Genomic DNA, 23,793 nt, shown 5'->3' with positions numbered 1-23,793 from the left:
GGTGGCTGCCCAGGAGAACAGATACCCTGTTTTAGGTGACAGGAGGAGAATGAATCACAGTAAAACTGCACAGGGAGAGTGACAGCGAACATAAGGGAACTCTTCTCTTGGACCCTGGTCCATTATATCTGTTCTTTTCAACCTAGAATTTCTCCATAGAAGCTCTTAGGTGCCTAAAACCTCTTCATTCATAAATTTAAATATCAAATTAAGTGGCAAACATTAGCGAGTCATATGTTAAAGCACTCCTCAAAGACTTTTTTTTCACTATTTTCCTCCCCTATAATGTTATTGAGTCCATATCAAGGCAATCTGATTAGATACTATTCATTTTCTCTAGAATATTATAATTATTTATATTTCTTCACTTAACAAGGGTAATAATAATATAAAAATTTCAGCACAATTTTCTTTTATGTCCTGAAGTAGTTTATTTGTAGCCAAATCCTATTGATCCCACATGAACTCACCACTTCTAAGTAGCCAGATTGAGGCTTTGGCTAAATCTGTATTGACTGAGATTCTTGCATAAACGACCTAGTCTTTTCTGTTTTCTTACAAGTGTAAATATAAAGCCTTAAAACTCCTTTTTTTCTACTGAGTAAAGAACAAAAGTTTGTATGGGTGGAGGAATAGGAGAAAAAACCAACACTAATATCAAATCCCAGGAAACCTTTAAGGCACTGGTATTATTTTTAATTGCTAGTTATGTCTAACAGCTCTTATTTGCTTGCCAACTCTAAAAAGAGCACTAAGGAAGTTAAGGCTAATTAAATTTACTAGTAAGTGTTCAACTCAAAAAGAAAATATCTGGTTTTGTAGGCATCACCTATTTATACAACAAAGTTCTTCAAACGATGCCCTTTTTAGAAAAAAATATTTACAGTGAAATATATTGCTTCATGACTTAAGGTTTTATTTTATGAGTTTTCTATAAAACATATAAAGGCCAGTATCCATGTTTCATGGTTCTTAGAGACACAATAATCACTGGTTGACTTCTTTCTGGACTTTTCTAAAGAGGAAAAAAATACAATACCAAAAATTAAATTAATATTTAATTGCAGATTTTGAGAAAGATTGCAATTTAAAAAATAAAGCCTAACTATGAAAGCAGAAATATATTTAATGTAACCAGTATACACTTTACCAGTTTATTACTTGAAACTGTAAAAATTTTACTTAAAATTTAGTTGCTCTTCCCAAAGTTCAGTTAAAAAACTGTGCCTTCAAATTTTTCAAAAATTTCACTAAATTAATATCAAGTAAATGGAATAAGTTACCAAGCTATTTGTAAACACTTTGGCACAGATGTCAACAATACACGCATCATCACAAAAGCCCAGGAAAACCACACTGCCATCCCACAGAAGTAAAGCAAGGTCATTTTCCACATAACAAGTACAAAGTCCACATCTGTAGTGAACATCAGTAAATTTTCATTTTAGTGAAAGTCAGAGTGGATTTAGTTGTGATATAGATAGATACTGAAGATAATTATAAATAACTGTCCATGGTCAGTTTCGTTTTAGAAACGAAGAGCCAAACGGCATTATATTTAAATTGACCATGAAATTTTTGTAATAGAGTTAGCTTTAAACACCTGGAGGCATCTTTGTATGATAAAAGAGAAATAGACAGAAGAAAGAAAGGATGAAAAAATATGGCCATGCCCGTATCCAGCCCACATCTACTTTCAAGTAACAGTATTGGCACGTTTCCTTTAAGGAGAAGATGTCAGACAAGAATTTATGCTTTTATTAATGGAAATCTCCACTTACCGTAGCTTCATTGCAAACCGTGCACTTAACCACATGCTGGTGAAGCTTGCCGTCTAAGTTGATCAGAGACTGGCACACACGGCAGTTTATTACTGGAATGCCGCTGGCATCTGGACTAGCAATGGCTGTATATGGAGGTGGGAGTTCCGCTGAAAAGATATCAGCCATGAATCAGAGTCTCAGAGATATTATGGCTGGTGTTGGAGCATACAAGCAATAGAAGTAAAGTAGAAACTATCAAAATTTCCCCTCATTCTTTTATTTACATTTTTAGAGCTATCCAACTTATCCTAGTTTTGGAGCATAAACACACACGGGACTATCTTGTGAAGTAGAATAATTCTTAACTGATAAAATCCAAATCATGTTTGCCTAGGTCTACCCAAATGACCCAGTTTCCTCTTACCAACCTATACTCTAAATATCCACTCCATTCCTACATGTAAATTCACAGAGCTTGTAATAGGAAATTGATGATTTACACCCAAAGTAAAAGTCTTACGCTAATGATCTAACAAGAAACAGAAATAGTCCATGAGAGCCAAGTTTTTAAATCGTTTATACATACACATAAATGTGTAGCTGTCATGCTCTGTTTATACTAGAACCAGTATAATAACTGCAGGCTATGACAAGAACAAAATAGGGTTTTGGTGGCAGTCAAGGAAAGACAAAAATGAAAATAAACTTATGAACATGGAAGAAAGCTAATTAGAACCATGCTAATTTCAGACACAAAACAAAAATAAATTTAACGATTATTAGTTTCAAATTTTTACTTAATATTAAAAATCTAAGGAATGCACTACAGTATTTATGGGTAAAAAATACAATGTCTAGGATTTAGTTTAAATACTCTAAGAAAAAAAAAAGAATGGGGAAATAGATGAAAGAAGAGTATCAAAATGCTGATAACTGATGAATATAATGACATAGTTCATTTTGTTCTTACTACTTTTGTGTGTGTTTGAAAACTCCCAGAATACAGAGATACACAGACACACACCCACACACAAACACACACACTGTTTTTTAAGAGTCCTAAGGTCGCCTGATGGGGTAAAGCGTGGAGGCGCAGTTTCAGAATCATATTCACCTACCGGAAGTATATATTTGCTTTGAAAGTCTCAGAAAAAGAATCCAGATATACTCCTCCAGAAGCGAGATCTCCTCCTCCGGGTCTCTAAAGGGGACTGCCTAAGCCTGTTCTGCAGCTATCTCTGTTACATGCACAGGAGGCCCTTTCAAGATAAGGTGTCGTCTTAGGACATCCAGAAAGGACTGCACCTTATCCACATGACTGCAGTCCCACTAAAGAGAACTGACATCTCAGGAGCCTCTGTGACGCTAGGAAACACAATCACAATAGCTAATCATGAACAGAGCTATTTTTGAAATAGAAATTTTCTATCCACTGGATTAGGTTCTGAACTCTGTGATATTTTAAAATGAGTTAGCACATAGCACATTATAGTCTGTCTAAAATCCACATATTACCACCTGGCATCACTGAGGTTTATCATGTAGATTTTTTCAGACTTGCACAGGATTAGCAACAAGTGTTATTCATTCAAGTGATTCATAATAAGCTGAATTTCTGCAGCAGCCAAGGCTCTGAAAGAGGCCACTTTGAAATGACAATATTTGCACATTTCTGGGAGGCTGACACCAGAACACTGCCAAACACTGAACTTGAAGCTATAAATGTCTTAAATTATAAAAGTAGCTTTAAAACCTTGAAAGAATTTGAGGTTGATCCAGAGTGACCTGCAATGTATTAATCAAGAAGACAAAAACAGGTGAAAGGAACAATGAGTCAACAATATATCTGAGCCCTTGCAATTTGCGGGTTACTGTATCAGATCTCCATCAAGAAGGTATTGTCCTGGGAAAGAGAATACATGCCTCACTAGAAACTCAAGACACACTGCCTGGTGTGTAACAATAAATATTGTTTTTAGTAATTATTAGAAATGGTATTATAATAAAAGTTAGTTTCCTCTCTTGCCTTTCTCTTGAGTTATAAAGTAACACGAAGTAGTTCCCATAATTACAGGTCTCCATCTTACATAGTATGACAGAAAAGAAATGTAAAGATAAGACAATATCACAAAGAAAACAAGTGCATTGGGGGTGAGGAGAGGAGGCCACACGTTGCAACTCAAAGGACAGTAAAATCCAGGCAAAAGCACTGCTCAAGGCAGAAAATTTCAATGGGTGATCTAAAGAAGCATTTGAGGCGCATCAGAGTCAACAAAACCTTGTGAATTTTTCCTCTAAGATTTGCACTACATAATTTTTAATCTACCAAAAAAAAAGAAAAGCCTTCTATGACAAAAATATGCCAGAATCTACTCTTTCGGAGGCTTGGGAAGTGGAGGGAGGAGGAAAGAATGACGAGTGAGGATTAGGAGTCTAAGCTAGCGGAGACCATAAGCTCCATGAGGTCAGGGTCATGTCTGACTTGTGCAGGACTGATTCACCAGCTCTTATCATTGTGTTGGGTCTATGACAGATGCTCACTAAATATTTATTGACTGCAAGGATGAATGAATGAATGAGTGAGTCACGGAAATTTATCAGACACATCTGTTTCTCTTGAGAAAATAACACTAAGTATATTACTGCCACTCTCCATGCAGAGGAGCTAGGGTCCTAGCAGGGGGAGTGCAGCTTGACTGAAAAGGGGGCTCTCTTCTATATAGAAGAATACCCTCTCCAAATCACGCCCTGAAAGAGGTGAGGCAGCTAGGGGACACTGGCTTGGCCCACCACATAGATGGAATCAATCCAAGAGATCAATAGAATGACAGATGTTGCAGCCTAATTGCTCCACCAAAGCGTGCTTTCAGGCCTATCATTTCAATTTTCTGTCCATTACTTCTGCCCTCAGCTGATATAGAGATATTTCTGGTACTTTGACCCCAAGGAAACCTTCACCTATAACTCTATCTCCTCTTATAAGCGAATTTTAATTCCAGATATTTATTCCACAGTTAGTAAACCTACAATAAGTAGCAACTTAGAGTGTTCCTTTTGTCTTTTTTCACATTAAAACGGTCAACAGATCACCAGTATCACCACTATTTTAAAATTCTGCCCTGCATACAAAGTCCACTGTAATTTTAGAAATAGGAATTATTAGATATTAAGAGTCACAAAAATTCTTCATTTTGGAAGAGATATACTTTTTATTTAAACAATAGTCATTTGCTCTATGGGGTTGGCCTAAATGAAAAATCTTTTTCCTCCGTGTGAGCAATATTTGATAGACCAGTAGTCCTCAATCCTGAAAAACTCCCTCAAAGATCCAGAATTGTACAATATTAGAAATTCAAGCAATCTTAAATTCAATCATCTGATTTCTTCATCTCACAGAAGAGAAAACCAGAGCCCAGAGATTCTAACTTTGGAACAGACTTGTGCGTCCCACTTCAGCAAAGCCAAGAGCTGACTCCTCTCTCAGAGGTCTCGCCACAGGAACAGTTGCCTCTCTCAATGAATAATGATTTAATACAGGGAAAAGATGTAAGGACGAACGAGGATTCTGTAGAAACACTTAAACAAGAATCACATCTGAGTTAAAGGGGATTAGGAGGAGGAGAAGGAAGAGTGAGGGAAAATAAAAAATAGAGCAGATTACGAAAAAGGAATCAATTCATGATAACAGAAACTTCATAGAAAAACTGAGATCCTTAAAGAGACAAGATGAAAGAATCTGAATCGCAAGGCATACATAATGGTCCTCCTGAAACACTCACAAGGAACCATTATTACTCCATGAACCCACAAGTGATCAAATTACATTTTCCCATCACAAACATTGACCTAATGTATCTATTTTATGCCAAACAGCCCCTCCGTTCTGCTGATTCATCCCGGTGTATTAATCCATACTTCATTTTTTACCAGATATATCCTCCAGCATTTTAAAGGTTGAAGTTGTTTTGCTGGATTGCGCTGACCTTCATTATCTCAGTTATTCCTTGATAAGTCTCTTCAACGGCAATGTTTTCCAGTTTACTTCACTTACTTCACTAATAGATTCCTTATACTCAGCCCTTCAGGCCTCGTAAAGACGTATCAAAATTGAAAAATGACATCAGATTAGAATGAGAGATATTTTAGGATACTACGATTACAGGACGAGCAAGAAAAGCAAAAAGGACCAGCCAGGGAGGAAAGGCCTGGCTTTCTCTCTTCAGGATCTTGGTGGAGAGTATGGGTTAGGGACAGGGTGAGCGCAGCTGCGATGGGATAGCGACTTCAGCGTAAGCCCTCTCCAGCCCAGTTCAACAGAGAGAAGGGGAAGACCACCTTCTGTTCCTCCCCTCTGAAACCAAAGAAATAATACTATCCAGGAGACTCTTGGGTTCTCCTAGAACTGTGACGTCCCTGAAAGATCCATCTGGCCGAAGTTAGACTGGAAGGTAATGTGCTAGCTCCCGCATAACTGAGTCTCAGCTCCAGTCCACACTTCTCTGGTTGTCACGCTGGAGCTGGAACTCGGCAAACCACATTTTGGCTTTGCCAGCGGGCTGCAAGTCATGTCTGTTAACAGGTGGTGATAAAAGGAGCCCGCGAGGTTGGAGGAGCAAGAAGAGACTGGCAGCCCTCTCCCCAGGTGTACAAAGCCTTTCCCCAGAGCCCAGAGACGTTAGCACCAGCTGCCCGGTGCCTCTCAGAAGTCGTTTCAGTTCTGTAGGACTCCTCTAAATTACTAAATTTTAATAATTCCAATCTCTTCCCTTTGTTCTCTCAGCCCTAGAGGTGGTAGCTGCTTCCTGCATTTGATACCTACTTGATACCTTAGAGTAATATTTTTACCTTTTAGTTACCTAGTTAACAACTTTATACCCAATTAACAATTCTTTCTATTATATTCTATTGTGTGGTTTCTATCTTCATGTCCTAAATGAAGATACAAAACTCACACCAGGAGTAATCTCGGGAAATAGACCCTCAAAAATGGGATGGGAGGGGCCTGCCCAGTGGCGCAGCGGTTAAGTGCGCACGCTCCGCTTTGGTGACCCGGGGTTCACAGGTTCGGATCCCGGGTGTGGACCAACTCACCACTTGTCAAGCTATGCTGTGGCGGAGTCCCATATAAAGCAGAGGAAGATGGGCACGGATATTAGCCCAGGGCCAGTCTTCCTCAGCAAAAAGAGAATTGGCGACAGATGTTAGCTCAAGGCTAATCTTCCTCACAAAAAAAGTGGGATTGGAGGAGTGGTTTGATCACGCCTTGGGCTTGAAGGCAGTGCTGAGCTCCTTTACCAGTGGGACATGGTATGGTAGTAATTGACGGCATGCGGTGGCATCCTGCTGAATCAGATTATCCCCCTGCAGATGATTGTGATGTTTGTGCCTCCTTCGCTTGACCATATGGCAGTAATAATTACTATACGGATTGTGATATGGGGTGAATTCTCATAAATGCAATGGAGCATTTACAGAAAGATAATGAGAAACTCAGGTCTTTAAACACAGCTCAAGTCATGGTCCGAGAACTTCTATTGTAGCCCTAAAAGTATCACTTATTTCTAATTGTCACAGGGCTTATATTGCTGGAAATCAAACAAAATTTAATTGTATAGATTGCAAAATCATAATGTCAGGTAAATGCATAGCCTTACCAAGTCTCTCATGTGAAAGTTAAGACATTGTTTGCAAAGGAGTGGAACTCTGACACTTGGAACAGGGCCATGTGGTTGCACCCAAACAGAGCTGAGAATCTTGGACCCCTGAGTCACTCTGAGCCTCCCTTGTGAGTGGAAAGCAGCTTTCCTTCTTGCGTCTGAGGAGGATGAGCCTTCCTTTACTGGAAAACTCTGTAATAAGCTCACCTGAGGCAGTTGTCTTACAAGAGGATGGCCATTTTCCTTATCCTCAAACTTCTTGTTGCCTCAAGACTCACAACCAGGATCAGATCTCAACGTTCCAGGAGGACAGGTGCAAAGCGTGACTTAGAAAGAAGCAGCTTATACAGCAAGAGAGTTGCAAGGCTTTGATAAAACAGATTGTCAGAAATCTGGAGAGTGTGAGCAGGAGTAGATCCTAAGGGTGTTAAACCAAAGAGCGCAGAATATAACACTGATTTGAGCCAAATTTAATGATATGGGTACACTTGCCAGGTGTTCTGGATTTGATGTTTGTTTAAAGCTGGAAGTAGTTCTATCAGTTTACTTGCTGGTTGATGAGACTTGGCCTTATATTTAATGAGGTTGAGATATCAGAACATCCCTAGCATGATGCAGAAGAAGTAATCAAAGGCTTAGGGAGTTAGTAACGTTGGAACGTTGGAGTGAACTTACCGTATGAAATCTGCTCACCCACACCCTACTGCCTCCCCAGAGAGGACCCAGAGGATGCACCTTTCACTGAGGCATCAAGATATATATCATTTAGGGGAACACACGTGTCCTGCTCTGGTAGCTTTCCTACGCAGGCCAGGCACTACAGGGCAGGGTGACTATTGAGATGTGCTGCCTGATTTCAGTGGGGAGTATGGGATCCCAGAGGAAGAAAGGCCAAATGGCAGCACTTAGAAGCCAAAGACAAGGTGGGTACATTTACTGTAATGGAAAATAGTGGATATGAGAAAATTTTGACCCACAAGGACCTTTGGCAGTGGCTAATTGAAATAAGGCAAGGATTAAAATGGATGGGTAACCTACAAAAATGTTACTTGGTTATATATAACAGAAAAAATTAGGTCTTGTAACCAGCAACCTGACTTGAGTAGCCACAGTAGAGAGTCATAATTTTTCAACCAATTTCCAACAAGAGCAAGTTTACCAACCCAGAGCATCTTTATTGAAGGGTTGGTTCATGCCCTTGAGGAATGACTCAGCGGCACTGCCATAAGTATATACTGTAAATCTCCAAGCCTTCTCCAAAGAGATTTGAGACCATTTACTAGAGTTACTATTCACTGGGGAAAAGGAAATACACAGATCTTTCAGGGATCACTAGAAACTAGCTCCTAAATGGTGCTAATTCCTGAAGACTCAAAATTCCACTGTGGTCCACCAGTGAAAGGGAGGGCTTATGGCCATCAGCTTATAGAGTCTTACCGAAGGCCCAACTCACAGTGGTCCTAGTAGATCTGGGGACCCACTCTGAAGTTATTTTCCCAGTTCCTGAATACATAATTAGAACAGACATTCTTCCCAACCAGCAAAATATCAAATTGGTTCTCTGGCCCATAGATGAAGGCAGGAAGGGTTATGCAGACGCCCCTGGATCTTCTACCAAAAGCGACACCACATCCCTGGGAGGACTGCAGAGATTAGTGTCACTACTAAAAGGAGTGGGTGAGATTTGTCACATCTTCATTCACCTTGCTTTTTTCTAAGTTTGACTGCTGCTCCAGGGCAATCCTAGTTTTGTAACTGAGGAGATGTGATATAGGGCCCCTCTGTGAGCTCTGATGCCAGAGGAAGCAGAAAACGCAGCAGCCAGTCAGGCACTCCAGCTGGATCCCCAGGAGTTAGCAGCATTCAGTGGGCCACAAGTGCTTGAGCACCTCCTCTGGACGGGCCCTGTGCTGGATGTATGTCAGGGACACCGTGGAGAATGAGGCATGCTCCAGCCTCAAAGAGCACACCTTCTTACCATGTAGAAAGGCAGTAAAACTACAAGTACAATTTGGTGTGGTAAGTGCTCCGATGAGAACAGGCACACAGGGCCCGGCCCAGTGGCATAACGGTTAAGTTCACGCACTCTACTTCAGTGGCCCAAGGTTCGCAGGTTTGGAGCCCGGGTGTGGACCAACGCACCGCTTGTCAAGCCATGCTGTGGCAGGTGTCCCACATAAAACAGAGGAGGATGGACACAGATGTTAGCTCAGGGTCAATCTTCCTCAGCAAAAAGGAGGATTGGCAACAGATGTTAGGTCAGGGCTAATCTTCCTCACAAAAAGAAAAAAAAAACATCACACAGGGGACTTTGAGAGCACAGAAGAGGGCATGTAAATCTGACTAAGACAGAGTGTCAGAGTGAGGGGTAGGGAAGGAAAAAGGAGGGTGGTGGCAAAGAGTCACTCTAGCACAATTTAGCATTCTTTGAGTGCTGCAACCTTTCTGTACATTAACCATTAACTTCCCTCTCCAGTCGGCAGCTCTAGAAAAACAGCCATACCTCACTAAGTGTGGTGGTAATATCAGCTTGGGGCCAATATCCCTCTACAGCCTAGTGCCTACAGTCTTACTTATAGGAGCTTATGTGGAGGTCCTAAGGCAACAATAAACCAGGCGTTCTTATACAGCAGGCGATGATTACTGAATTCCACTATGAGCTATTATTCTGCTATTTTTCCCTTCCTTACTGGTCTCAGGCATTTGGGTTGTATCAAAACACTGCCATATAACTGGACATGCTGGCAAGAAATGCCCAATGACTTGCCAATGACCAATTCCTGGATGACAAAAGCTTCTGCTCTGACTTCTCTATTTCTCATAAGGCAGTATTTCAACCTCATTCTAATAATGCATTTCATCTGTGGCACCAGTGCTTTCTTCAAGTATAGACAGTTCATAAGTTATGTATTCTCCTCTCACTTTGTCAACTACTGTCTTTTTTTCTATTTCAAAAAATGCAGTTTTTTCTGATGATCTATGTGAAATCACATTGCTTATATGCATGGCTCCATTCTTAATTTGTTATTTACAATATTGCTTCCAAGAAAGCATGTGTTTCAAGAAAAATAGAGAGATATTCATGTTTAGTACAGAAAAACAAATTGTTTCCAGGGCAAAAAATGCACTTGCCTAGAAATTAAGAAACTCCTCCTGTAGCCTACGGAGGTAAAGAATTCCTATTCTGACACTCTTCCTAGACCACTCATTTTCACAAAGTACCACAGACTGTGTACATTTTCTAAGAGAAAGCAAGACACTCCTTTGCATATAACTAGGTATACACACTAAGCGGTAACTTAGAGGTTACAAGTATTCATGAAACACAGTTATAAATGTACTTAAATATAACTGAACCCAAAGTTTGTTATAAGGCACTTTAGATAAGAGGGAATATGAGGGGGAAAAGTGACCTCGGTATAGGGGGAAAGGGAAAAGTGACCTCGGTATAGGGGGAAGGGAAAAAGTTCAACTGGATTAGTAATGTTTTATTTGCTTAAATATATGAAACTATGACACATGTTAAAGTCTGATAGAATCCAATGGTAAGATAGATGAATGATTACATTACATTCAGTATTTTGCTATCTTGAAATATTTCACTCATTTGTAAAAAAAATGACCTACGGATTAATAGATTCTGGATGAAAAGTCAACAGCTTAGTAATTTTGGAATTTGGGACATATTCACCATAAATTGAAGCAAAATCAGACACATATATGGAGTGAAATGAACCTCTTAGAACCAATATTTATTTTTTTAAGTATACAAAAGTGTAGAAAGATATGTAGTAAATAAATCTCTTAAATTCTAGTGCTTAGATATTTTTACCCCATGAGTTAACTGAATTTCATTTCAAAATGTAGCAAATGCTAAAGAAATCCAGAAGTTAATCCATGAAGAGGAGAGTTCCTCATTGTAGCCAGCAGGGGTTATAGCCATGGAGCTCCCACCTTTGCCATGTGGACATTTCTAATGAGGAAAGCAATCTGGCTACATGCTCTGCTGGATCACTGCCATCTTTTGTTCTCATATTCCTCTAGCTCCCTGTAAAACCTTCACTCCCTAAGTGACTTCAAAATCACCATCATGCCATCCTTCCTTGTTTTCTCAGTCTATCATTTATTCATACAAGTGATATTTGTTGAGTCCTTAGAAGTCTAAGATCATGTGCAAGGGACTATGGTAGGACTCAGAGATGAAAGATACAGGAATCCTATCTCCCTCCTTGTCTCCCTTGATAGGGTCATGTACACACATAAGTATCAAGATACATAGTGGAAATGTTCAGAGATATTGCTTTGGAAACATATATTTCCAGTAACAGAGATTAGTAAGGATTGCATAAAAGAAAAGGGCTTTGATACATGGGTAGAATTTGAATGTTTCAGTTTCTAAAATCCCTTTCGTACTCATCTACCCACAGGAAGTAAAAAAGTAAATCTTCATCTAGAAAAGACTAGAAGTCGCTAATAAATGATACTGGTATGAGGCAGTGAGCATGATCTTAGGGAAAAGCATATACACATAGTGATATATTTCCCATTTCAAAACAGGATTCTTCCTATTAAGATCTTAACAGGCTGGCGCAATGGACCAAATCAAACACAAAGAAATGTAGGGTGTGACTGTACAGTGATGTGGGGACATGGTCTAAAAAATGGCAATAGTTATAGTGTTCAGGGTACTAATCAAGGATAAACTTTATAAGGATCAATAATATAATGTGGCCAAAGAGCTAATGTATTTTTCTGATATATTAAATTTTATTAGTAACATATTTGCATGGCTCAAAAATCAAGATAATTGGGCCGGCCCAGTGGCGCAAGCAGTTAAGTGTGCGCACTCTGCTTCGGTGGCCCGGGGTTTGCAGGTTCGGATCCCGGGCGCGCGCGGATGCACCGCTTGATAAGCCATGCTGTGGCGGCGTACCATATAAAGTAGAGGAAGATGGGCACGGATGTTAGCTCAGGGCCAATCTTCCTCAAGAAAAAAGGGGAAGATTGGCATCAGATGTTAGCTCAGGCCTAGTCCTCCTCCTCAAAAAAAAAAATCAAGATAATGTGAAAAAAAATGTACGCTCAGAATTGTTACTCCAACTTCTGCGCCCATCCACCATGCCCTATTTCAGAGATTTCCACTTATTATTTTATGAATCCTTCCAATATTTCTTTAGCCTAATACAGGTAATATACACATATACATATTCTCTTTCCTCCACTTTTCTTACAAAAAAGGGAATATGCCTTACACATTGTTCTTCATCTTGATTTTTTTTCACTTTACTGTGTATCCTGGCAATCTTTCCATAACAGTATATAGAGTTTCCTCATGTCTTTCCAAGCAGCATAGTGTTCCAGTTTGTGGAGCTATCATGACTTATTGTGGTGGTTTTGCAACATGGCCACAAATTCTTTGACACTCCTCCCCTTGAGAGATGAAGTCAATGTTCCTTCACCTTAAGTCCAGGTGGTTTATAACTGCTTTGACCAATAGAGCATGGCAGAAGTGACACTATATTTGACTTTTGAGGCTAGGTCATAAAAGACCATATGGCTTCCATTTAGGTCATCCTGTATTCAGCAATGTCTGATAGTTTTAATAATAGCCTATGTCCTCATTATGGGCCACTAGCAAATAAAAATACTACTTTTGTTGAGCATGGCAAAGTATTCTATGTAGAGAACCAGAGCAGCATCCCAGAACTCCATAAATTTGGAAAATGGTTTTCTTATAAATTTTTAAAATAATTTTGTATTAATTGGTAGAATCCACACAGCTCAGTAGAAATCAATGTTTATTTGGGAAATGTCCTGAAGTCTAAGATTAATAACAACTCAGGTATCTGTGACAGTCTTCTCACTTTAAATCTACTCACTATCATCTCTACGTATTGCTTTTCCTCTGAATGGTGAATCTTAGCACTTTACTTAATCTCTGCAACTATAAAATTTCATCTTGTAACATACTTTCCCCCAAATTCTCCCTCTGTAGAAATGACATGGTCAGATGTCGAACAATTAGGGACTTTCTTGAACACAGTTTTAAAATCCATGTTATGAATCTACCAAGCTTAAATATCTCAACTTGACAAAGTATGAGAGGAAGAAAGACTTTGCCATTGTCTTTAGAAATACATGCTTTGAATAGAATGCCCTAACCAGTCACGTGGCACACACAAATACATTCTATGGAAGAACAAAATACTGCATGCTAATTGGGCTTCTGATGGTCAAAAGAGCCATGTAACACTCCTTAATGTTCAATATATTATCTTTCCAATTTTTGAAAGGATACTAGAAAAAATAGGAATTTAAGTGAGAAGGGGACATTGGAAGTAAAAGAGTGAGGCAGGCAAAGATAATAACCATTTATATTTTAAAGTTATAAAGATATCCTCCTAGGTGTATCCAGATTCCTCACCAAGAACAACTGTGTGATAGAATATAAAAACAACAGGGAGTATACTACACCACTCCGTCTCAGGAGGGAAACTGAGGCCCAGAGATATACAGTAACTATTCTAAGGTCAAGTAGTAACTGGCAAAAGAACTCAAGTCCCAGGTCCCCCAGGCCAAACCACACCTGCTGGTAGATGGGCTCTGAAACTATAAAGGGATTTAGTTACACAATGCTTGAGAAGCTCACCTGAAGGCCAGGAAGAGGAGCTATGCTTTCCATTTCTTTTTCACATAATTATTTCTATTCTTACAGAGAAAAAGAAATTCACCTTACAACAGCAACCAGGGAAAGGGAAAAATCTAGAAAAGTGCCAAAGCAACACAAACTCTGATGCATCCCCACCAAAAAAAGTATAGAAGTCCTCTCAGAAGGACAGTAGCAGGAAGAACATAATCCCTTTTAGGAGCTATTAAAGGGATGTCATTTCCAGGTTATGCAATATCTCTTCATCCTTATAAAAATGAAACAAAAAACAGCTGAGCAGAAAGCCATATCCAGGGTTGTCCGCTGTCCCAAAGTGGAAGGATTAGGGTTTCCTTTTGAATCACTTCCCAGATAGTTGCTTATTGCCCTCAAAGATACTTATGAACATCTATCCTGCTAACTCTCCTCTCTAACATCTGTATCCATCTGGTTAACATCTGTATCTATCTGATAAATCTTGCAAGATTTTAACAGAATGCTCTACCCTAAAACTTTGATGTTTCTGCAAAGAGTTTGCAGAGTCCTTGGAAATAAACAGGAAGTCAAAACCATCACCTCCCACAGCAGCAGAGTGTTATCATACATTTAATAAATAATTGTCAAATGAAACTTGCCCCGATATCTCCTCAGACTCCAGACTTGTACATCCAACTGCCTTCTCAACACCTCCAATTGAATGATGACTAACGGTATTTCTAACTCAACTTGTCTAAAACAGAATATTGAGGGCCTGCCTGGTGGTGTAGCTGTTAAGTTCGCACATTCCACTTCAGCAGCCCAGGGTTCGCAGGTTCGGATCCCGGGCGCCGACCTACACACCACCCATTAAGTCATGCTGTGGCGGTGTCCCATTTACAAAATAGAGGAAGACTGGCACAGATGTTAGCTCAGCAACAATCTTCCTCGAGTAAAAAAGAGGAAGATTGGCAACAGATGTTAGCTTAGGGCCAATCTTCCTCGTCCTGCTGCTCTATGTTTAAAATATGTCCTGAATCAACCAATCTGACTGCTTGCTCCCCTCTACCGTGATTCAGACCACCCTCACCTCTTGCCTATTTCACTGCAACAGCCTCCTGATCAGTCTCACGTCTTATTAGTCTCTTCTCATTTTCCCCCCAATAACCCATTCTCCACACACCAACCAGGATGATCTTCTTAAAAGGTAAAACATTTCACGTCTCACCTTTGCTCCAAACCCTGCACAGCTTCTCATTATCCTCAGCATACAATCCCACCTCCTGACAGTGGCTGCAAAGCTCTGGTCTTCCCTAGTCTAGTCCTCTAACCCCTTCTACCACACTTCCTGTAAGTCACCACGCTCTAACCCACTGTCCCCCTGGTTTAAATCAGCATGTTTTATACCTGCTTGTCAAGTTACCTGACACACTCCTCCCCTAAATCGTCCAATGGCTGATTCCGACTCATGTTTCAGGTCTCCGAGCAGCTGCATCTCTGTGATGTCTTTCCTGAGCACGCTATCTGAAACACTCCCCACGCAGCCAGTTACTCTGTCCTCATGCCTGCTTTTATTTTCTTCACTCTCTGAAATTATAATGCTCACTGTATGTGTCTCTCACGGGAATGTAAGCTCCCCGGCATCTGCAACAGTGTAATAGGCACTCAAATATTTGAAAGGATGACTGACTTAATGAAACATTTCTTGATTAACGTTTTAAAAATGCTGGGTAGAGCCAGAAGGAAATGTGGGCATTATAGAACAGAATAAAAGAATCATGGAGCCTAAGGCCTGCCGAATAACAGAAAAAGATTATAATAGGAAATGGGCTTGCCACAATACTGGAAAACTGGAAGCAGATATACTTCACCAGTGTTTGGGCTCTATTTTCCCTTCATAAGGATGTGGCCTCAGTGAAGCCGATTTTGATTCAAGAACCTAATTCCCTTAAATGGAGCACTAGCTTTAGCACAGCACAAAATCAAGCCTCAGCAAGACCCTGCTTGCTGAGTACCCCCGCAGGTGCACATCCGTATGGGGCCTTCAGGGAGCTTCAGGGAGCTGCTCTCAAACACGCTGCACCTATTTCTGCTCGTTGTGACAACCTGCCCTCCAGTGGTTTCAGAATCCTTGGCAAATAAAGTGAGAATTTATTCTAATCTTACAGTGAGTTGTGCACATAGCATGGGTCTCTGGGTCTGCATCATCTCTTCCTGCCAATCCATGGCCAACCTTAAACTCTGCAAGGATGCAAGGAAGTTGAGAAATTTAAAAGACCACCCAAACATAGTCACAGACTCTAACTCAATGCAATGGACTGAATGTCTGTGTCCCTGCAAAATTTATAAGTTGGAATCCTAACCCCCGCAATGTGATGGTATAAGAGGCAGGGCCTAGAGGTGGGGCCTTTGGGAAGTGATTAGGTCATGAGGGTGGTGCCCTCATGAATGAGATTAGTGCCCTTATGAAAGGGACCCTAGAGAGCTCTCTTGCCCTTTTTCTGCCATGTGAGGACACGATGAGAAGTTCGCAGTGTGCAAACCAGAAGAGGGCCCTTGGCAGACACCAAATCTGCTGGTACCTTGATCTTGGACTTCCCAACCTCCAGAACTGTGAGCAATAAATTTGTTTTTTAAGCCACCCGTCTACAGTATTCTGTTACAGCAGCTTGAACTGGCTACGACACTCAGTAAAACTCTAGTCTAGTGTACAACATAGTTCTAAGTGAAATAAGACCTCGCCCCACTTTAAACTAAGACACCATTTATAACTTTAGATACTCCAAGTAGAGGACATAGGAGGATCACTAAAAATACAGCTTCTTTACTGTACCATTTCTATGTAAGAAGTACAAGAGTACATATTAAATAACTTCTCTCTCAAACCAGGCATCAATTTCTTTTCTAGTCACTGAAAACATTTCCTCAAGCAATTTCAAACTGACACATTTTTCAAAAGTGAAACAAAGGTGAAAAAGAAATGACAATGGCTTCTAAAACACAACGCGTTTCACAGGAAATCGAAGTGTGTTTCAGAATAAAGGAGTATCAGCCTCTTCATTGACGTTAAGTTGCTTTGAGGTAATTTTACAATTAAAATAAATGTACATTAGAATATTACATTAGTGCCGGCCCCGTGGCGTAGTGGTTAAGTGCGTGCGCTCTGCTGTGGCGGCCCGGGGTTCGCCGGTTGGGATCCCGGGCACACACCGACACACCACTTGTCAGGCCATGCTGTGGCGGCATCCCATATAAAGTGGAGGAAGATGGGCACAGATGTTAGCCCAGGGCCAGTCTTCCTCAGCAAAAAGAGGGGGATTGGCATGAACGTTAGCTCAGGGCTGATCTTCCTCCCAAAAAAAAAAAAAAAATTACATTAGATGGAAATGCGTAATGCTTCAATTCTTTAAAAAGAATTTGAATGTAAATATGTATAAACCACTCTTAGTAAGGCAGGTCACTAATGACCTCCATGGCACTAAGTTCAAAAGACATTATTTTAGCCCTTATTTGCTCTTTCTTGCAGCTTTTGACATGTTTGACCTCTCCTTATCTCTTGAAGTATTGTCTTCCCCTTGATCCTGTGATAATACAGTCTCCAGGTTTTCCTCCTGCCTGGCTGGAAGCTACTTATCAGTCTTTTTGTAGGCTCATCCTCCTCTAACTGATCATTGAGTGTGGGAGTTTCTCAAAGCTTTGCCCGAGGCTCTCTCCTCTTCTTATTCTTTCTCCCTAAGTGGTCTAATAAGGAGCTTCTCAAACTTTTTTACATTTTGGTACACAGAGAAAGTGACAACAGTTGAAGAGCTACTCAGAGCTGGAGACCACTGCCTGAAAGCTTCTGCTGCTCTAAGGACTGACATTAACACATATATATTCCATCTCCGCACATCCCATGGCACACTGGTGGGGCCTTGGGAAACTCTGAATCAACATCCATGTATTTAGCTATCACCAATATGCAAATAATACAATTTTATATTTTCAGCCCAGGCCTCATTTCTCAGCCCTACATCTGTAGATCCAACTGCCCATCTGACATCTCTTTTGGGATATTTGAAAGCATCTTAAATACATCATGTCTAAAACAAAGCTCATGATCTGTGTTCCCCCAAACGTGGTCCTCTTCTGGTATTCTTTGTCTCAGTGTGGGCAATCACACCACTGAGTTGTGGAAGCCAGAATTCTAGGAGATATCATTTCCACCTCCCTCTCACTCCCACATCTAACCTATCATCAAGCTCTCTTCAATTTACTTGCTTTACATCATCTCGTCTCTCCACCTCTACCACCACCTAATCCAAGCTAATCATCATAGTTTATCAATTCACCTGAATAATGACAATAGCCACTCAAGTCATCTATCCTCATCTACTCTAGCACCCCCTTTTTAATTCATTCTCTAATCTATAAATAGACTGATTTTAAAAATAATAACAATAATAAAGATCTAACCAGATCATCCCTTAGCTTAAGACAAAATTCCTCAACATGACCAACAATACCCTGCATGGACTGATTAACACTTATTGTTCTGGTCATCTGTTGCTGCAGAACAAATCACCCAAAACTTAGTGGCTTAAAACAACAATTTAATATTAGCTCTGATGATTCTGTGGACTGTTCAGCCTCAGCTGGGCGGTAATCACCTAGAATCTATCATGCAGGTGCAGTAAGAATTTGGCTTGGCTTGGAGTTATCTGAAGGCTCAGCTGGGCTGGGCATCCAAGATGGCTTCTTCACTGCCATGTCTGACAGCTGGTCAGGCACCGCTCTCCCCATGTAGCCTCTCCATGTGGTTGGTTAAGGGTTTCTCAAAGCATGGCAGTCTCAGGGCATTCAACTTCTCACATGACAAGTTACTCTCCCCAGAGACCAAGGCAAAAGCTGCGAGACTTCTTGCGACCTAGTCTCCAAAGTCATTCAGCTCTCTTCTACCTTATTCTACAGGTCAAAATCGGGTCACAGGGTCAGCCCAGATTCCAGGACAGGAATACCAGAAATGGTATTCAAGTACACTTCTTGGGAGGGGTAGGAGGGTCACTGGAGAATATCAACCACACCTACCTCTCCAATCCTACTTTGCAGCACATTCCCTAATGCTGTTTCCACTTGAGCCACAGTGGCCTTCTTCCAGTTCCTTGTACTTATCATATTCTCTCCTGCTAAAGGCTTTTGCACATACCATTTTCTTTGCCTAGAGTGTTCTTCCAATCCCCCTTTTGCCAAGTTAACTACTGCTCAATTTTCAGAGCTCAATCAAGTGTCAAGCCTTCCCCGACTTCCTTAACCAGGTTACATCTTCTTATCATACACCGTCCTGGCACCAGACACACTTCTAGCACTGTCCTCTTCCCCACTGCACTTCGCATTTGTTTGTATAATTATGTAATTTATGTCTCAATATCCCTCACTAGACTGGAAGAGGAGCCATGTCTGTTTTTCCCCTCCTACACACAGAGCTTGGCTAGTACTCAAATATTTATTTGCTGAATGAGTGACAGAAATTAACTAAGTAAATCAAACTGTCTGTCTCTGTATAACAAAGTACTTTTTTCCCTTTAGAATTTATAGTGAAGTATATAATCACATTCCCATATTCAATACATAGATAATTAGACAACCCCAAATATAAACCGGTTTTCACAAAGTAAATCTCATAAATTTAAAGGTCATATTCTTTTACCATATCCTACCTATAAAATTAGCAGATGTATTAAAAAAACAATTAAATATACCCAAATTGTGTACGTTTTGTGGTATTTCTTCTAATCTCCTTGCAAATGAGCCTAAAACTGTCAGATTTTGATTTCTATGCCTTAACAAAAGCTGACAAGTGTACCACATGGAGCATTATAATGGGAGAGCTGATCTCCTACTCCGCAGGAAGCTGGCACTGACAGGAGACCACTAGGAGCATTCCACTTAGAAACCCAGGTGGAGTGTCCTCACTGTGCTAAAACCAGTCACAAAATACTAACTGCTCCCCTTTACATTATCAATAACCTGGCCAGATATAAACACTGCACCAACTTTCAACTTGAAATGGAACATTTCATCTTGGGGTGGGAGCTAACATGCCTGTTCTTAGAAGATGACACAAATAGCAAAGGGTTGGATTGGACAAAATATTTGCTAATTACAGCTCTTAACTACTTTTTTTGTGTGTGTGTGTGTGTGTGAGGAAGATGGGCCCTGAGCTAACATCTGCCAATCCTCCTCTTTTTGCTGAGGAAGACTGGCCCTGGGCTAACATCCATGCCCATCTTCCTCCACTTTATATGGGACGCCGCCACAGCATGGCTTGACAAGCGGTGCATCGGTGCGTGCCCGGGATCTGAACCGGCGAGCCGGGGCCCTCGCAGCGGAGCGCGTGCACTTAACCGCTTACACCACCGGGCCGGCCCCTCTTAACTACTTTTTTTAAAAATAAAAGTCTGAGAATCATAAACCAAATTTCATTATCAAAAAGTACATTCTATTTCTGATCCTTTGAATCCCAAGCTTTGACTCTACTTGTCAACTAGGGAAAACATCTGGTCTAGTGACAGAGTGTTTCTTACAATCCGAAACAACTGAGCCATGTGTTGACTTATTCTGTCTCCCGCTATAGCGGGGGCTCCACGAGGCCTGGGTTTGGTCAGGCTTGTCCACCCAGCACAGTCTCGGCACACCGTGCTGCAAGATGAACCACTGAGGGAGTGAGGAGCGCTGGTCTAGTAGAACCAGATCTCGTGTGTCATAACATTTATGAAGATACTTATTTTGTTATTTACCAGGAAAAGATATGCTGTCAAAAATGCAAATAAAATGCCTTTACTTCTCATTTATGCTTCTTGCTTCCTAGGTATTATGCCATATAAAATGAGTGTTTCTAATTATCTAACCTGTTTCATTCACCAGTTAAGAAAAAAATGTATTCTACTATAAGGCAGAAAGAGCCTTTTGCTAAACCATTGAATTTCTCCAGCTGTTAGAAGTTTTCTGGAATGAAACTTCTTTCTCTCGGTAGCTGAAATGGAACTTGTTACCTTATTGCGTAGTTTGAGGAGTTTTATCAGATTAAACAAATATATGGCAACTGATAAGTCTACAAGCAGATCCATGAGTACGACCATTTTTGTGGAATAATTTAGCCACTAGCTGACTAAAAGTACAAAAACATAGATGCAGGATAGAGGGCGTGAAAATGGGTTACAGGATAGTGGCTTAAATCCAAACTCTGTCTCTTAATAAATTGTCAAAATTTTTGTCTTAAAAGGGTGACTTGATGAAGTTGAAACATTCATTGATAAGTATTTATCCATACAATTTAGATAACAGTAAAATATTAATATCAAATTTGCCCATTAAAAGAAATTCCCTACCTGGTGTTCTCTGACACAAGTGTAATGCTGACCAACAACGATGACGTGTGGGTTTTCTGCGGGTGAGTCCTGTTCCATTTTGCATCTTATTTCTCAACTCATAGATCACACTGAATTATTCACAGCTCAACATCTTCTTCCTTGGTCCTGCTTCTTGTTAAGTTAAGGATTAAAACTAGATTGTTGCTTTTTAAGTTATAACATGTTAAATGGAAATTTTAAATACTAGACAAGTTCAACCTGATTTACAGCTGCTCCAATTTCTGACTTGAACTTAGAAAAAGTTGCATTACAAGAGACATGATCCACCCATATTTTCAAAAGCATTAATGTTTGCCTCCTTGGGTTTTTAAACTTCTCTCACATTCAGCCAAAAAAGAGAGAGACGCACTTAAGCTACGCTGTCAAGTGCCGTATTTGACCAATCTTTTCAGTACTCTAAGTGGTTTTTTAAAGTCTTGCCTTTCATTTGCTATAACTCTTGACCCCACCTTATTTCTCCTATAGGAATCAACTAAAAGGCTTAGAACAAAGACAGATTCTTCGAATAAACTGAATAGTTTGGTAAATAGACCCCCCCCTTCTTTCTCCAGATCTCATTGCCATCAATGGGATTCCATCTTGAGAAGAAAAATAGATACTTATTTCAATGTTACAGTATTAACTTAGGTTACTTTTTAGAAGTTATTTTCAATCTCACCCAGATATGCATTGAAAACATCCCATCTTCCCTTCTATTCCTCCTCATTCACAACTAAAGCTAACACACACTCCTTACAAGTAGGAGTAATGAGGAAGGGCAGGAATTTCAGACATATTAGGAATATTGATTAACTCTATTACTTTTGGTAAGGCAATTTCTTGATTGAACAGACCACTGGTGGATGAATGGTAGGAGATGCATATTTTCAAGCTAAGCCCTTTCAAGGACAGACGCCAAGGTGAGCAGTATTCCGGGTTTCTCAGCAACCTGAAAGGATTTGTGAATGATTGTGAAAGACTTGCACCACCTCCCAGATGCACTTAGGGGCTGCTCTAAACAGCAAAGCCCAGTTTGGGAAATCCATGTCACATCCTGTACCCCGGGGGGTAAGAAGTGGTGAAACACACACAGGCACACACACCCCACAGGCACCAGTGGGTAAGAAAGGGTGAAATAAATACACACGCACGCACACACACATCCCACACCAGTGGGTAAGAAGGGGTGAAATACACACTCACACATCCCACACCACGCCAACCAGAAAGCCCCGCGGTGAAGCTCTCAAGCAGGCAGGCTCTGCATCTGAAGGCACAGTCAGCATCCCTGTCTCCCAGCCCAACTGGGAATCTCTCCTTCGCCTCGGAGCTAGAGCTCCCTAGTCTTGTACATTCTAGGCTGTTCTTTGCGAAGTAGAAAGGTCTATGCTGGCCTTACCTCTGGGGCTGCTTTCTTGTAAGTACGGTGGGGCCGTGGGAGTGACATTTCCCGAATGGGATGCTGACAGCAGAGGCGAGCGTTCGTCCACCCCGTCAGCAGCCATGACTGCAGCAGCGGCGCGGCCGGGGCAGCTGAGCCGGGTTGCGGCTCCGGCGGAGGCGGCGGCCAGTGCTGCCGCTGCTGCCGCCGCCGGGAGGGCCCGGGATGTGTCACACGGCAGGAGGCGGGGGGAGGGGCCGGCGCGGGCCCGGGGGCGGGGGGAGGAGAGCGCGCCGGGAAGCGGGACTGGGGGAAGGGAGGGCGGAGAGGAGAGCGAGCTGGGGAGGGGAGGGGAGGAGGGGAGGGGAGGAGGGGAGGGGAGGAGGGGAGGGGAGGAGGGGAGGGGAGGGAGGGCAGAGAGGAAGAGCGAGCCGGGGGAGGGGAGGGGAGGGGGAGGAGGAGGGAGGGGGGGGAGGGAGGGGGGAGGGAGGGGAGGGAGGGGGAGGGGAGGGGGAGGAGCGCGGGGAACACATAGGGCCGACTGCGACAGCGGGGAGGGAAGGTGCGAAGTAGCCTAGTAGCCTACGGGGAGCGGGGGAACGGGAAGAAAGGGCTACGAGTCTTTTTCTCTTGGTGCTTTACATTTCCCTAACTGAGGAGAGGAAGGGTAGGGGGCAGCGCGAAAGGGTCAGAGAAAAGGCCTGTGGCTCGATTACAGGAAAAGCTACGGGAAACGCACAGCTCGAGTTCAGCTCCTCGCGGGAGGAGCAGGGACTCTGCTGTCAAACTTTGCAGCAATTATCCGAGGAACGCTTTTCCTAGGGTTGTCGATTCCTTCATGAGGGCTGCTTCCTTTGTTATGAAATCATTTTTCACCATCTGCCGTCTAAGAGGAAGTAGATTTTTGCATGAGTGGTGCCATTCCCTGCTTTTCCGTCTTAATTTTTAATACCTGTTTGGCGCTCTAGGAACAGTACCTTCT

At 41.5% G+C, this 23,793-nt stretch overlaps 1 protein-coding gene across 5 annotated transcripts in view; it reads right to left on the bottom strand.

The window, feature by feature from the left end:
* Nucleotides 1-23,000, bottom strand: part of PIP4P2 (phosphatidylinositol-4,5-bisphosphate 4-phosphatase 2) — a 50,326-nt gene extending 27,326 nt beyond the window's left edge. For 2 of the 5 annotated variants that reach the window (XM_087447689.1, XM_087447688.1), the window contains exons 1-2: nt 22,830-22,999; nt 1,782-1,930 (exon numbers count right to left, since the gene is read on the bottom strand). In XM_087447689.1, coding sequence (XP_087303815.1) covers nt 1,782-1,930; nt 22,830-22,935 — 255 coding nt within the window. In that variant the 5' untranslated portion in view covers nt 22,936-22,999. Of the gene's footprint in view, nt 1-1,781; nt 1,931-21,409; nt 22,380-22,829 lie in introns of all 5 variants that reach the window. The other 3 variants (XM_087447686.1, XM_087447687.1, XM_004431158.2) reach the window with 3 other exon arrangements.
* Nucleotides 23,001-23,793: the final 793 nt, after the last annotated feature.

Source organism: Ceratotherium simum, chromosome 23 (assembly GCF_057802395.1).
Source record: "Ceratotherium simum simum isolate JZ-2026a chromosome 23, ASM5780239v1, whole genome shotgun sequence".
NCBI lineage: Eukaryota > Metazoa > Chordata > Mammalia > Perissodactyla > Rhinocerotidae > Ceratotherium > Ceratotherium simum.
The sequence above is the reverse complement of the archived record's forward strand: the minus strand, read 5'-3'. Positions and strand labels throughout refer to the sequence as shown.